The following is a 15,023-nucleotide window of genomic DNA, read 5'->3' on the forward strand; positions in this document are numbered from 1 at the left end:
AGTTGAGAATCCTGTCCTATATCCAGCTTGCTCTTTCGGTTGATTCTCATCAAGTATTCTTTCTAATCTGTTAGTAATGACCCTTGTGAACAACTTCTAGATGTGGGATAACAAGTTAATTGGTCTATAATTTCCAATTTCTGATTTATCTCCTTTCTTATGCAGCAAAACTATGATTGCATTATTCCACTGCTTAGGCGTCACACCTTTTCTAATGCACTTTGTGAAGAGCTTTGCCCGTTTTTGTATTATGTCTCTTCCTCCCAATTTTAACAACTCTACAGTAACTTCATCTAGCACTGGGGCTTTCTGATTCTTCATTTTCTTCAATGCATGTTCTACCTCATCAGGAAGAATATCGGGTATGTCGTATGTGTTGCTAATTTGCGATCAAGCTTCCCCACTGCTGGTATCATTCCCTCGCTCCTTGTATAATTCTCTATAGTAGTCTTCTGTTATTTGAATTATGCCTTCTCTGCTGTTTATAAGTACACCATCGCTATTCTTCAGTTTCAGTATCATTTGTCTTTCTGTATTACTGTTCAAGGCTGTTGATTTAAATCCTTTGTTTTCCCTTAATGCTTGTTCTACTTTTCTTATGTTAAATCTTCTTATGTCCTCTCTGAGTCTCTTTCTAATGGCTTTGCATAACTCAGTATACTCAATTTTCTCCTTGTCAGTGTTTTTCTTGCTCTTCATTTGTCGTCTTCGGTTCATCATGACAAGTGTTTCTTGACTAATTTTTTCTTCTTTGGATTTCTGGTTCCCTATAGGTTTCTTGGGATTTATCGCTTTCAGAAAGTTGTAATATTTCTCGTCGATATCTTGGTCCTGAGCAGTCTGCAGAAGCTCAAACTTGTTCTTAAGTTCCAGTACATACTGCTTTTTCTCCTCCTCTGTTATCTCAAAGACCTTTGTATTATTTACTCGAGTCAGTTTTTTCCTTTCCTTTCAACTGGTATATCCAGGTCAACTGGTATATCCTCGCTAGATTCTGATGTATTATCCTGGCTACCTGGTCGTGTCTGTGAGTGCACTCAGTCTGGGTGATCACCTGGTGATGTGTTGGATTGTTTCTGAGGCCAGGTGGCATCGTCAACATATGTCATCTGACATTCCGGGCTCCTTTACGATGTATTTTCTATAGTTTCTGGTGTTGATTACCTGGTCTTCGATGGCTAGCAATGAATCCTTCAGTCTCGGGAAGGAGCGTCCTGCTTGTGAGCCATGCATTGGAAGCAGTGTTATCGATGTGATCTTGATGGAAGCATTGTAGCGTCTGCCATGGAGTGTCTTCTTTTTACATCTTTCTAACTTCGTTTCTTGTACGGTCAGGGTGGGAGGGGGTTCCTCGCTTAGGTCGAGTGAGGTATACCACTTATCTATTTTCTTTATGGCCTGGTGGAGTGGTGATGTGTTGTTCTCGAAGTAATCCTTCAGGTTAACTATCGCTGTTTTCTGTTGCTCTATCAGGCCCCTTCCACCCTCTTTCCGAGCTATTGTTACTCTCTCCACTGCTGACTTCGGGTGGTGTTGGTGGGGCTATTATTATTATTATTTCTCATTGATTGGGGGTTCCACCTCGTGACGGGTATTGATACCAAGTACACAGGGTGGTTGTTGTTGTGTCTGATGTTACTGATGGTCGAGGAACTCAGACTATCATACAGGTGTTCAGGATTGAGATTTTCTGGAGTTCGCTGTAGGTGTTCGCTGGGAGACCTATTGCTGCTAGGCTGTTATGTAAGGTCTTTGGCACCATACCAGCGGTTGACACGAAGATCGGGACAGTTGTAACTTTTTGCATATGCCATATCTCTTTGATCTCCTGTCTTAGGTTCGTGTACTTCCTGATTTTTTCCCCATGGGTTTTCTGTAAGTGACCTATGTAAAAGCAGATAAATAATTACATAGTGATATTTATTCTACTTTGAGAATTCCGTGTGGTGGAGTAGCCAATGGGAAAAGGGGAATGCTGGTCACGTGGTACAAGTTGGGCGGGCAAATTATATCATTACAAATGGACATGTAAATAATTACATAGTCCATTTTCTGATTAGATATTGATCAGTGCGTTTCGACAGGTGTGCCTTTTACGTAGAAAAGATTTAGCTTACTCCGTCATACTTTCGACTCCATTGTCGAAAAGCATGCGCGGGGGTTGGCGAGAAAAGCCCCCTAATTATTATTTCTTCTTCTAGTGTGTTTTTTCCCATCCCGCGCCGATACAAGTACTAGTTACGTAGGGTAGTTCCTATATCCGGTTACTGCACTGCTTGACAAAATTAACAGAACAAAATATTTTTCATGAATATATTGTATTGTGAACAGTGTCGCTGAAGGCGAATATTTGATATAATAATCATTTTGTCATGCAAATTCTGAGTATCCAATAGAAATCGAACTACTCCTTTCAGAACCGCGCATTATGCAAACTATTCATGCCTATAAAAAAAACGGGTTACAACCATATCACTTAATTTCCGTTTTTTAGCTTGCTCAGTGGGATAGATACATTTTCAGTTCTCTGGATGGCAGGTAATCGCCGTTTCGATGTTTCTTTGAGATGGTGAGCCGTTGGACGACTTGAAGCCGGGCAGTTGCAGGCGGAGGTGGCACTTTGGCTTAATGCAGAGAATTCCAAACTTTCTCGGTTCACGGCGCCCTTAGTGTCCCAGTAATTTTTCACGGCACCCCTAGGCCAAAAGAAATACCTAACACAGTGGTTTTCGACCATTTAATAATCCGATTCTCTTTGTGTGTATATATAATATTTAAAAAATGTTATATGATAGTTATTATAATTATAAACAAAATTACAATTCATAATACAAATTATATATACAGTACTTACATAATAATTTTATTCTTTATGTAGCGCTACTAAATAAACATCAATTATAGATCACCACAAAATTAAAAAGATACGGTACAATGGATACCGTACACCTTTTAATAATGAAATAAATATATAAATTTTAAAAAATATATATATAAATTTAAAAAAAAAATAAAAATAAATAAGTTTAAATAACTTAAACTACATGGCACCCCTGGAACGTTGTTGCGGCACCCCGGTTGAAAACCACTGGCTTAATGTGTCATGCAGTGTCGGCTCGGCACTATGGAAGCAGTTTCAGGAGACAGGAGCCATTTCAAGAAGAACTGGCAAACGTCGCCCGAGGGCTAGGTCAACGAGAATAGACTACTATCTGGCTATAACAGCAAGACGGAACCCTACGATGTCCTGTCATCAACTGTCTCTTGAGGTTTCTGCGGCCACAGGTGAAAACATTTCCAAAAACGGACTGCGTTAAGAAGGCTCATTTCAAGCGGACCCTACGCAAGGATGCCAGTAGTTTGAATCCCATTAACCCCAAAGCGCTGAGAGCTTTGGGGTTAATGTTCATGGTGCCATGAACATGTGACTTGGCGCCCTGACAAATAGTGTACAGTTTACTTTGAGTTTCGTTTTTGCCTACAAATAGCAAAACAGACAAATCGACCATATAACACACGCAATTAACAGACATACAGTACGGCAGATGAATTTAATTATTCGAGTGGCCTAGAAATAATAATAGTTTAGCCTAAGAACTAATTCCATACGTTATTTCATCTGAATACAACGAAGAATTTGGTAACATCCCTCCAACATCACAGAAAGGGACACTTAAGGTGGAGGCGGTTTTCTGGTGGGGTGGAATAATGATCAACGGCCTATAAAAAATATATCAAAAATATGAAGGGATGCCCCTTCATATTTTTGATAGGTGTACCGTAACTTCACAGAAGTACCAAAAACAGATCCTCGAATCCTATGTGCGACATTTTACGGGTGCCGTTGGCCCAGATTTTCTTTTCATGCACGACAACGCCACTGCACATAGAGCTCAAGTTGTGGAGAAATATCTTGAAACTGAAGATATCCAAAAACTGCCGTGGCGAACACGATCACAAGACTTAAATCCGATCAAACGTGTGTGGGATGCCCCTAGGCATCGCATTGCAGGCTGACAGCCAACTCCTCGGAATTTGTTGCTACATAATCTTATAGACATCCTTATATCGAGCATGGTTCACTGCTGTCAAGCCTGTTTAGCCGTTGAGGGGATCATACGCCGTACTAATACGGTGTATAAATGTGACCATATTTTCGAGCATCTATCGATTTCTGTAATGTAACCTTTTTGGTAATTCTTATACAACCCCTATAAATGTTCCTTATACCTGTCCGATGTTTCTCGCTGTCTCCTCACTTCATTGTTATTCTACAGTACACCACTATACCAAATTTTGTCCAGCTTCATCGAAAGCTGCGCCAGTTACACCACGTTTTCTACGTGTTCTGTTAATTTTGTTGAGCAGTGTATTGAGCAGGTCGGGGGAACTCCCTGTGTTCCCTGCTAGCCCTATTGAAACTAGGTTCTTATGGAGGTTCTGCGGCACCACATTTATGGTTAACATGGTGACTGGGATTGTTTTATTTAAAAACCAAGCACCAAAGGTATCAGAGTCTATAGTACTTGTACGATGCATGGGCTGAAAGTTGAGAACATGAAAGAAGACACGTTTTGACATTAGACTTGAATTTCTGTAGATTAAAATTTTAAGGAAATACGCATGAAGGGAGATTACGTATGATTTATGGGAAATACGCATGAATATTATTATTATTATTCCCCGCTTTAGCAGATTTTTATTCGATTAACCGACGAACTAGATCCCGATCACGTCAGATAAGAGGGCTTCTAATGTAACTGGTAACCTGATAATTTGTTATTTTTTTTTATTGCTATTAATTAAAAACAAAACTTTAATTGATTTAAGAAGTAAAAATCGAAAATGCGCCTGAAATATAGCGCACTATGTAACTATTTCATTATTTTTATTTTATTTATTTTTATTTGAATAGCGGAAGCTGCGCAACTGTTGAAATTCTTGCAAATATTTACAGTCAATTCTATAATCCGGCACTCCCCAAGGATTCGGATCTCTTTTAACTCCGGCAAAAAAAAAAAAAAAAAATCAACATTTTAAAATCCAGAAATATAAAGACACTAATCCAATATTCGTATCAACAATAACATTTACCTTCAAGAAACTATGCCTAAAACAGTGACATTTTTCTCTTTTAAGATGCTTGCAAGGACTTTCTTGTGCTTTAATCTGTTGTGTCTAGCAAGATTTCAACTGCAAAGATAACGCAATTTTCTCATTAGAAAAAACTTGCATTTGCAACGAGTTGCCCTGATTTTGCACTACTTTCAAACAGATGGCCTCTCCAGAATGTTAATTAATTAGCCATTTTTTTAAACGATGAGACTGCTACTTCATCCCGTTTCAGGATTACGTGATCTCTCTCTAGATTACATGTGTTGTCGCTATTGACACGCAGACAAAACAGTTGTAAAGTTGTTTGATATGAGCTGCCATGTGCTATACTAAATCAATTTTCAAAGGTATCTGTTGAAATGTACTGCAACCAGGGCAACTCATTACAAAGTTTGTTTGTTTGTTATTTGGTTTTTAGGAGCATTAGCAACTAAGGCCATATTGCTCCGGGATATGCGGTGGTCATTCCCTGAATGACCTTTCCGCATCCTCCGTATTTGGTGGTGACGGGCTCGAACCCCGGTCTAATCAAGAAGCGTGTGCTATGCACTGCTGCTCCTTCCCACCTGGCTACGGAGGCGCCTCATTACAAAGGCAAGGTTATTCTGCTGTGAGAATTAAGACCATTGCATTATTCATGCAGTTGAAATCTTGCTGCCTGCAAAAACAGATGGAAGGACTAGATAGTCGTCATAAATGTTCAGAGATGCAAATAAGTATGTATAGTTGTTTGTCCTTAATATTTACTGAAATTTCCACATCTGAACTGAAGTACTGAACCACTAGGTACACCTTAAAATCCGTCACCTTTAAAACCTCGAGGGTGCCAGATTTTAAAGAGTGTGCTGTATAAATTTTTATTGTTTTCAGGCTCTGATTCGATCCTGAAAGACGAAAAAAATTTTTCAGATTTATATTTGGTTTGTTTTTAATTAAAAATACGTTACTTTGTATTTTTTTAATTATTAATTTTATTATTTTTTTCAATTATGAACTAAATATGCACTATGCAGTGAACTAACCGAATTTAAACCTATTCCGGCAAAACATCCCACTTTCTATTGAATTGTTTAAAGTAAGGGGACAAAATACTACTTCTATCACCGGGCAGAGACGACAAAGGTCGGACGACACTGTCATTACCAGACGAAATATAAGATAATTTTATGCAAATCGTTAATTGGAAGAATCTACACATTTTCCAGATAATCTGTTGTAACAACAATCATTTTCAAAGACTTATCAAGAAATGGCTTCGGGGAGTGCTCTTAAGAGTGTATTCGTCGATGGCGCATCAATGAGGAAATAATCTCTTTCGAAGATTATTCTTTCGCGATTTGTCACTTCGAAGATTATTTGGAAAAGGAGAGCGCCTGCAACGAAGATTAAAATTAAAGCCGGAACATTTCACTAATTAAATGATTACCGTGTGTATTATATTTTTAAATACTTTTACTAATTTTATCTTTCAGGTCGTTTGCACTTCATATAGTAGACTCCCGTCATCGTACTTTCAAAGAAACTGGCCCAGACAGTGCCATAATCGGAAAAGCGTGTAAGTGCTCCCTCCCCACTACCTTTTTGGTGTCTTTTTCAGTGTTTATAAAACAAAGGTTTATATGTTGAAAACCTGCAGAAAAAGCATGCATCGTAACGTATGTGACACATGCATTTTTGGCACCTTCAACCGTTTTTGCCTAAAAAGAATGAAAAATTTTAAAAAGATTTCATTAAATTAAACTAAACATATCTTGAATATTACCATTCTCCCCTGGCAGTTACAGTAATTAATGCATCCACTCAAACAGCTCTAAACTGTCAAGTGTGTTGCGGTGACTACCGATAAATGCGACACTGAATGCGATCTGAATGTTCGTGGCATGCGATCCATAAGAAGTACTTTGTTATTTAAATATTTATTATTTAATTCTCTATAAAATAATTATTTTATACAGACGGGTCACACATGAATAGAAAGGGCACAAGAATATTTATTGCTGATCCAATCAAGGTAGTGTTGGGTGGGCCGAGAAACTGCTTGTTTTAGGGAGTGTACAGAATATTGGGTTAATGAAGCCATAAACAGATATATAACTGATTCTTGTATTACTTCTGTTGTGACACACTCTATCCTGGAAAGATAGAAGAGGGGATCACAGCGCCTGCTAGGAGATTAGCCATTACATGGACTGTGTTGAATTAATTAAAACACAGACAGACACTCTTTAACTTGCTAATGAACTTGCTATGAGCATAGTAAATAAATTTAATGAGTTTGAAGAATTGGTTAAGTCATCAAATGTTGGAATTGGTATATAGAAGCATGAGGACACTTTGATACTGGGGATACATAATTTTAATACACAGATACATCATTTTAAAACACTTTTCTTAATTACTGTATTGTGTTTAGGCAGTAGTAGCCAACCTTTGGCAATTCCGACGCGTAATATGTGAAGACATTGTACAGATAAAGGCCAATCAATGTAGTGGTGTTTATGTATCATAATGTAATCATGCATGAATACATTATGCAATGTAATTGTGTTTCTTGTGATATATTGGCTATACACTTAGCCCAGGGGACTTCGGAATGTACAGCCACATTTATTACCTCCTTTCTACATGGACGCAAGAGAAAACTTTCTATCGATCCATTGAAGTGCTGATCTTTTCTAAAGCATGTATATCAGTGTACCTCGCCCTCTGATCCATGCCTGAAGGGTCTTGGTAAAAAAAAAAAAAAAAAAGAGAGAAAAGTCACTTTAGCATCAGAAAGACCTACTACCTGGAATTAGTCACTGGAGAGCATAAAGAGCCACTGCCTAAGTCACGAGTTGCACAATGAGCCACTTCCTGACTGTTATGAAGACAGCAAAATAAGTAATAGTCTATCAGCCACTGAAGACATCAGTACCATTCCGAAACAGCCACATAGGCAGTATTGGGCCATCATTTCGAATCTATCATAATTTTGGGCAGAACCATGCGCCACCATCTGGGATCAGACACTAGGGTAGTATAGTATAGTATCTTATGTAGGACGGCACCTGAACACAAGGGTAGGACAACGAGCCTCAGTCTGGGGTAAGTCACTAAGGTAGCATAGTATTTAGGGTTAGGCACCACCTGTGGTCTCCCACATCTGCGCCGTATGTACTCTGTGATGGAATGCAGAACTACTGCATAAACCAGAAAAAAGTGTAGTGTCTGGTTTATCACTAAGGTAGCATAAGTAACCATCTAGGAACAGTCACTAATGTAGCACAATGAGCTACCATTTGGAGTTTCTTACAATTATTCCAGTTGAGCCGCCATCTAAACCAACTTGCCAAGGTAATCACAAGCCACTTTCCACAATAACACATCACAAGCAGCTATCGCCCAGGATCAATTACTCGTGCGGCACCATAACCTCCATTTGGATTTGCATTAAATCGGGCAGCACCATGAATTGCCTTTGTTACTGACCAGGCAGTGCTACCACACAGCACTATTAATCACAATGCACGACTGCTGCTATTGCTATTGTACATATAAATGTAAGAGAGTGGACACCCCATTTAAGGTAACAGAGTACCTCATCTCTTTCACTTCCACACAGGAATCTGTTCCATATGATGAGTTAGAGAACCGCTTGAAGTTCCACATAACCATAACCATTCTCAGCCTAATACCCAAATGCAGTACAGGTTCTCAGTTCTGTATAACACCGCTCTATATGAGTTCAGCCTTTCTTGAATGAAGTCATTCTTCACAACGCAGCTATCAAATATCATAATAAAAATAAATTAGGAGTAAGGAACACATCAATCATTCAGAACGTCATGACTTTCATCTATTCTTAGATATTGAACAATGATTCCATTCTGAACATGAAAACAACCAACTTCCATACAAACTTCGACCAGTGCACTTCTCAATCAGGTATAAAGTAAGCAGACATGGCAAACTACCTCCATTAATGCAAGTAATAACATATTTGTGTGTTAAATGACTTACAAGTCAATGGGCATTTTAGTGCTGTCCGTGTGAGACCGTGTTATACGCCTTGATTATTCTCAATAGTATAGCTCTTTGAATTGAACATAATTTCCTCAACGCTGATACTATATAGATGCTGCATATGAGACTATTGGAACAAAGATACAATCATAAAGGGTGTAGTGTTTTCCCTTTATATCCTGTTCTAACTGATTCTGATTGTGATTCTGATTCTTGATATCATGATCACAATTTTCTTTACTTATCAAAATGATATAGAATATGTTTTATAAAACTAAATGATCCATCTGATTGAACCTCCAGTTATTTAACATGGTCGACGGATGGCAAATACCTTTTATCCTGACAGCAACTGATGCATCTCAGCAGGGACTCGTTTAACAGCATGATTTTCCTTTTCACAGAGGAGACTGTAAATCTGTTAAGTGTGAAATTATGAGTGAATTTCTCCATCAGACTTTCTAATCGATTTTCAGTCCGGGACCTAGATCTACCAACCAACATCATGAGATCACCGGCATATGTGACCATATTACGCCGTCCCTTTTGATGATAATTTTTACTAATAATAGAGCCAGTGTTACAAAACAAGACTTGATAAGACGGCCAAATACCGAACTTTCTTGGAACCAACCTTTTATCACTTCACACACAGTACTATCAATAGAGGACCATACGCATCCCATACTACTCGTCCTCGTGGTTAGCACAGTTGGTAGGATCGCCGCCGCCCCCCATATCGGGTGGAAGGGACCTCAGTTCGAATCCCGTCGATGACGGGAGGAATTTTTATGGGTCTTTTTCACAACATGGCTGAGTTAGTCGGTCTCAGGCGAGGGTAGCATGGTTTTTCTCCCTGAAACTCGGGCTTTTTGTCCAGCAAACAGAAAATCGACCTCAGAACACATGCAATTTACAGACAATATACACAGAGCAACACAGACATTAGTGGCTGATGCTCCTAAAACCCAACAACAGAAACAACCATCCTGTTCTTAAAATAGTCCCTGACGGTACTAAGATTGTAGATGAACAGTTTGATAAGTGCATCATTATTACGCTGCTACAATCTTTAATGGTATTAATTGTACCTGAAAAGTCCATAAAACTTCATAGCACATATTTGCTTATGCAATGTCTTGTTAAGTTTAATACTAAGTGGAGGGCATCTTTTGTCCCACCCTCACAAGTGAAGCCATACTATACTATACAGCCTGCCAGATAATTCTAGAGTTGATTATGTACAGTTCATAATCTTTGCAAGGTTCACTGATATGCTTTAGCGTTATGTCCAATAGCACTGCTACTCCTGGTAATAGTGCCATTGGACAATACGATTCCAGATCATTCTTTGGTTTATCAAGTTACTTGAGCAATATCTTTAGCAAAGCATCTTTCCAATACTTCGGAAAGCAGCCATCCCTTAGATAGTTATACAAGTAAAAAGAAATCTTAGACATTACGTGATGCAACTTCTTGATAATCTCCCCTTCTATCAAGTGCATCATTCCAAGTAATTGATTGTTCCTAATCGCCATACCGCATCCGCCAGGTCATAGAAAGTGAAGACTGGTAAGGACAGGTGTGGTGAAAGAGTTACGCTTTTTTTGGTGGAGGAGCACATGAATAATAAATGCAATAGTTTCTAAAACAGCACAACAGTAGACATAGGTTGCTACTGTAGTGTTGATTCAGTCAGGTGTCGCTTAAACACTTGAAAACAGAAATGAGAGTAGGAGCACCTTATTGGCCAAATGATTGTGATGAGTATAATAAACAAATGTATAAAAATTAGAATGGGCAAGCAAATCTCATCTGAACCGAAACTTTCCATATATTTATTAGAACTCAACAATTAGTGGCTCACTTATTAGCAGAACAATTCTGGATTTATAAGATGACTCTTTTAAACTAGCATGTTTGAGACGCAACAAGAGAAGCCACTGTTCTTGTTCTGATCATCAGCAGTGCTTTATCATGCATAAGAAACTTCAATTAAAGGATTCTTTAGGTTGCAGTGATCATATCATATATTTAGATATGATTTATTTAAAGAAATAACTACTATAGAGGGTAAGAGGAAGGGATTTTGTTTTTGCAGAGCTGATTATAATGGGCCCAGACATTCAGTGAACCCAACTGGTGTTATTAAAAATGCAAATGCCAAATGGGAGTGCCGGTGAGGACACTAAACATTTTATATCAACTAAGAGATAGCTTTCAGGTTTAGAACAAAATGGATGTCATTGGACTAGCTTAGTGAAAGGGAATCAAAATGTATAGGATGGACAAAGATTGTCAGGGGACACGGCGTCCTACAGTAAAAACTAATTTATAATCAAGTTTATCGGAAAAAACTAATCTATAAGGAATTCTTTATATACATTAACACTAGAAGGAAAGGGATGACCATATTGGCCCTCTGAACGAGAATGACATGACTATTGATAATCCTGTACAGGTTGCTTCTAAGTGAATAAATGCTTAGCATCTATAATTCACACATAAAGAACTTTATAGCTAACCAGATTAGCAGATGTGTAATGCTGATTGAGAATTAAATAAGTTTAAAATAATTCAATGGAAAGCGGAAAAAATTGTAGCCAAAATTGAACAACCTACCTGATAGAATAACTTAGCTGATAGAATCCAAAAAGCCTCTGTAGCTAGGTGGGCAGGAGCAGCAGTGTGTAGCACACGCTTCTTGATTAAACCGGGGTTCGAGCCCGTGACCACCAAATACGGAGGATGTGGAAAGGTCAGGGAATGACCACCGCATATCCCCGGAGCAATATGGCCTTAGCTGCTAATGCTCCTAAAAACCAACTAACAACAACAGAATCCAAAAAAATATACACGCCAGTTATTACCAACTTTCACAAGGGTGTTTCAAAGGGTGAAGTGGTTAATAACAGGCGTGTAAGTTTTATCTTGCTAAGGAATATAATGATTGAACAGTTACAGAAGTAACTGTTCAATCCATAATCCGGTTTCATTCCTATCAAGATAATCTTTTATCTTGATAAGAACGAAATCTATGTATAAGTTTACACAATCTTAAACAATTAAACTCAAACCTAAAAGTTCAGGTTTCCTCCCCTCCTCTCTCAACCATCCTTAAGATCTTCAGAAAACCTTCACCCCCCGGATATTAGAATATACAGTATATGAAACCAGCCGACAACTAAACATCGATAAATTCTGAACTGTTCTGTTTTTCCTTCTTCTTTGTCCAGGACCTCCTTTCTCTAGAAAAGTAATTTTCTTTCTGAAAACTGCAGCCCTAGAAATGTTAGACTTATGTTAAAAAATTCAAACTGGCTTTCATGTTCTTCGATGTACTACAGTAATATACTCGTGTTAGTGATCTCTCATATTTGTGATTACTACCAGATTTTAAATCGTCATTACCTGCTTTCACTTCTCAAGAGAGGCATGTTGGAGAGTGACGTCATGTTGTTCCATCTAACGATAGTGATGTTAAAATTGGCTTTGAGTGATGGCTCATCAAAACAAGGGAATGCTCTTCTGGCATCTGTAGGCTGAAACTGAGTTGTGGCCAACCACCTTCGAAAATTAAAATATTAAAAACATTTTAAAACCTATATATATATAATTCTCAATTATCAACAAGACTGGAAGCTTTCCAAATAAATATTCTATAAATTACATATTAACTGATATTAATAAACAGCAATAAATCAATGACTCTTATCTTTGGTTTTCCCAGAGTATTTCACTTCTAAAATTTTCTTCCATTTAGCTATGTAATTTCTTAAGAATAACTTTAAGTCGGAAAGGAGACTAACCGTCTCACTGACTAACCGACTCAAACCACAGTCGTTGATGGTAATGACGTGTTGGTCAACGACCTCGGTATCACGCCTGGGATTGAGGTCGTATTGCATGGACCAGCCGATCGAATGGCCTGCAGGGCCATTCGATCGACTGACTCTGTGCACTCTGTAGAGCACTATTGGAACATGCAGCACGACCTCAATCCCAGGCGCGATACCGAGGTCGTTCACCAATCACGTCACTACCATCAACGACTGTGGCTTGAGTCACTTCACATATCTGGTTGGTTGCCATAGAGTTTTCAATCGCAATAGAGGCGTACGGTTCAACCAGTCAGAGGCTATAGCGTTGCATTGGGACACGCCCAGGCACTCCGCTCATTTGCGCACCTTACAGTTGCAGCAAAAATTACCCAATTCTGTCCAGTAAATGCTTACAGCATTACGTGCACATCCTTGTGCATGCTCTGTTTGCCTGACATGACACGCCAGGCACATTCCATATGTATTTTTCATAGCTGAAGAAGAGATTCCTAATCTCGAAAGCTTCTATTTATTTATTTCATTTTATTTTATGCCTTTGTCGTTCTATTAAACCTAGATACCGTTTTTCAGGTTAAACTTTAATATATATTTATGAGTGTATTCTTTGTTTGATAATAGGTAGATTTAAACTGTTGTTAACATGATTCCTAAGGAGACATGTATTCTACTGCTTCTAAGGTGAAATGTGTTTAGTAGAAATGCAGTTAAATGTGTTTAGTAGAAATTCTTGAGAGTTTACAAGAATGGCCACGCAGAATATTTCTATAGACTATTTCTATTATTTCTGTTATGTTGGTATTCGGTACAGTTCTGGATTATCGGCCTTACTTGTGGAGGAAGATTAGTTTTTTGTAAACCTTCAAGCAGTATAGTCCTGTGTGCTTACAGGACTATACTGCTTCATTAGGTCATAGATATCATCGGTCATGGATATTACTACCTAGGCGTCTACAGTTCCACTGTATGAGGTGATCCATTATTTGTTGGGTTTGATTCAGTCTACTTTTTAGGTCCAGTCTGTTTTTGTCTGTCCAATTTTATTTTTCATTTTTTCGAGAAGATAGGACGTCCTGTTTCCATATCGTCTTCTGCATACAACAGAAGGCGATATTGGCTCATCTGGGATGATGTTTTCAACTGTATCCATATTTGTTAAATTTGGCCGAGTCTTCTGCGTTGGGACTGCTGTTTTAGTTTTTACGGTTTCTGATGAAAACTGCGATGCAGTTGAAGGTATTGAAATTGGAGTGTTGTTGGTACGATCTATCACATGCAGTTCCTTAGTGAATTTCTGTGAGGTTGAGAGTATTTCTCGGGCCGAATCTGCAATAGACATGGTTGGGGGAACTAATACGTCAGTTTGAGTAGCTGCTGACTGGTGCATACTTTGCTGCTGTTCCACAGGTATGTTTTGCTGTAGTAAGTATAATTTGCTTCTTTGCCTCCTGGTAAGTCACTTTCCGCTCTACTTTGTATATTTTTGGATTTTTTCCCCTATTTTCCATAGTTCACAGGACCTTGAATAAGGGGTGGGGGGTTGGCCTTGACAATTCGGACAACGTGGTGTTTCAGCATCGCATTCCGTTTGTGTGTGGGATTTTGACCCACAGTTTGGGCACACTGCATCCCCGCGACAGACGGTCTGAGAGAACACAAATTTTTGATACTGATAACATCGTGTAAGACCCTACATTCCTAATCCTGATGAGATTAGGAATGTAGGGTCTTACACGACAATTGAGATAGCCGGCTTTAACACTCGTTGGTAAATTTGGTGTAGCAAACGAAAGGACGATGTTCCGCGAGGGAACAAGCTGACCATAACGCTTAGCTTGTGTGACGTTTTGTTATTTTAAGTCCCATTTAGAAATTATCCCTTTGGAGGTATTTAGTGTTGCATGTGGGATAGCAAAAACAACATTTTGGAATTCAAAAGTACATCACCAAGGGTGTCAAGACTAATACTCAAGATTTCTAAGAGGTACAAGCTAAAGATTATAATGATTTATGCACCAACATCGAGCCATGATGATGAAGAGGTTGAAGAAATGGACACCGAAA

General features: G+C 38.6%; 1 protein-coding gene across 1 annotated transcript in view; it reads right to left on the reverse strand.

Moving 5' to 3' along the window:
- LOC150088284 (aminopeptidase N-like) overlaps positions 1-15,023 on the reverse strand; it is a 488,751-nt gene that overhangs the window by 354,062 nt on the left and 119,666 nt on the right. The window contains exon 2 of the mRNA XM_090369447.1: positions 12,532-12,687. Coding sequence (XP_090225573.1) covers positions 12,532-12,687 — 156 coding nt within the window. The remainder of the gene's footprint in view (positions 1-12,531; positions 12,688-15,023) is intronic.

This window comes from Mastigoproctus giganteus, chromosome 3 (assembly GCF_048544385.1).
Source record: "Mastigoproctus giganteus isolate SK-2022 chromosome 3, ASM4854438v1, whole genome shotgun sequence".
NCBI lineage: Eukaryota > Metazoa > Arthropoda > Arachnida > Uropygi > Thelyphonidae > Mastigoproctus > Mastigoproctus giganteus.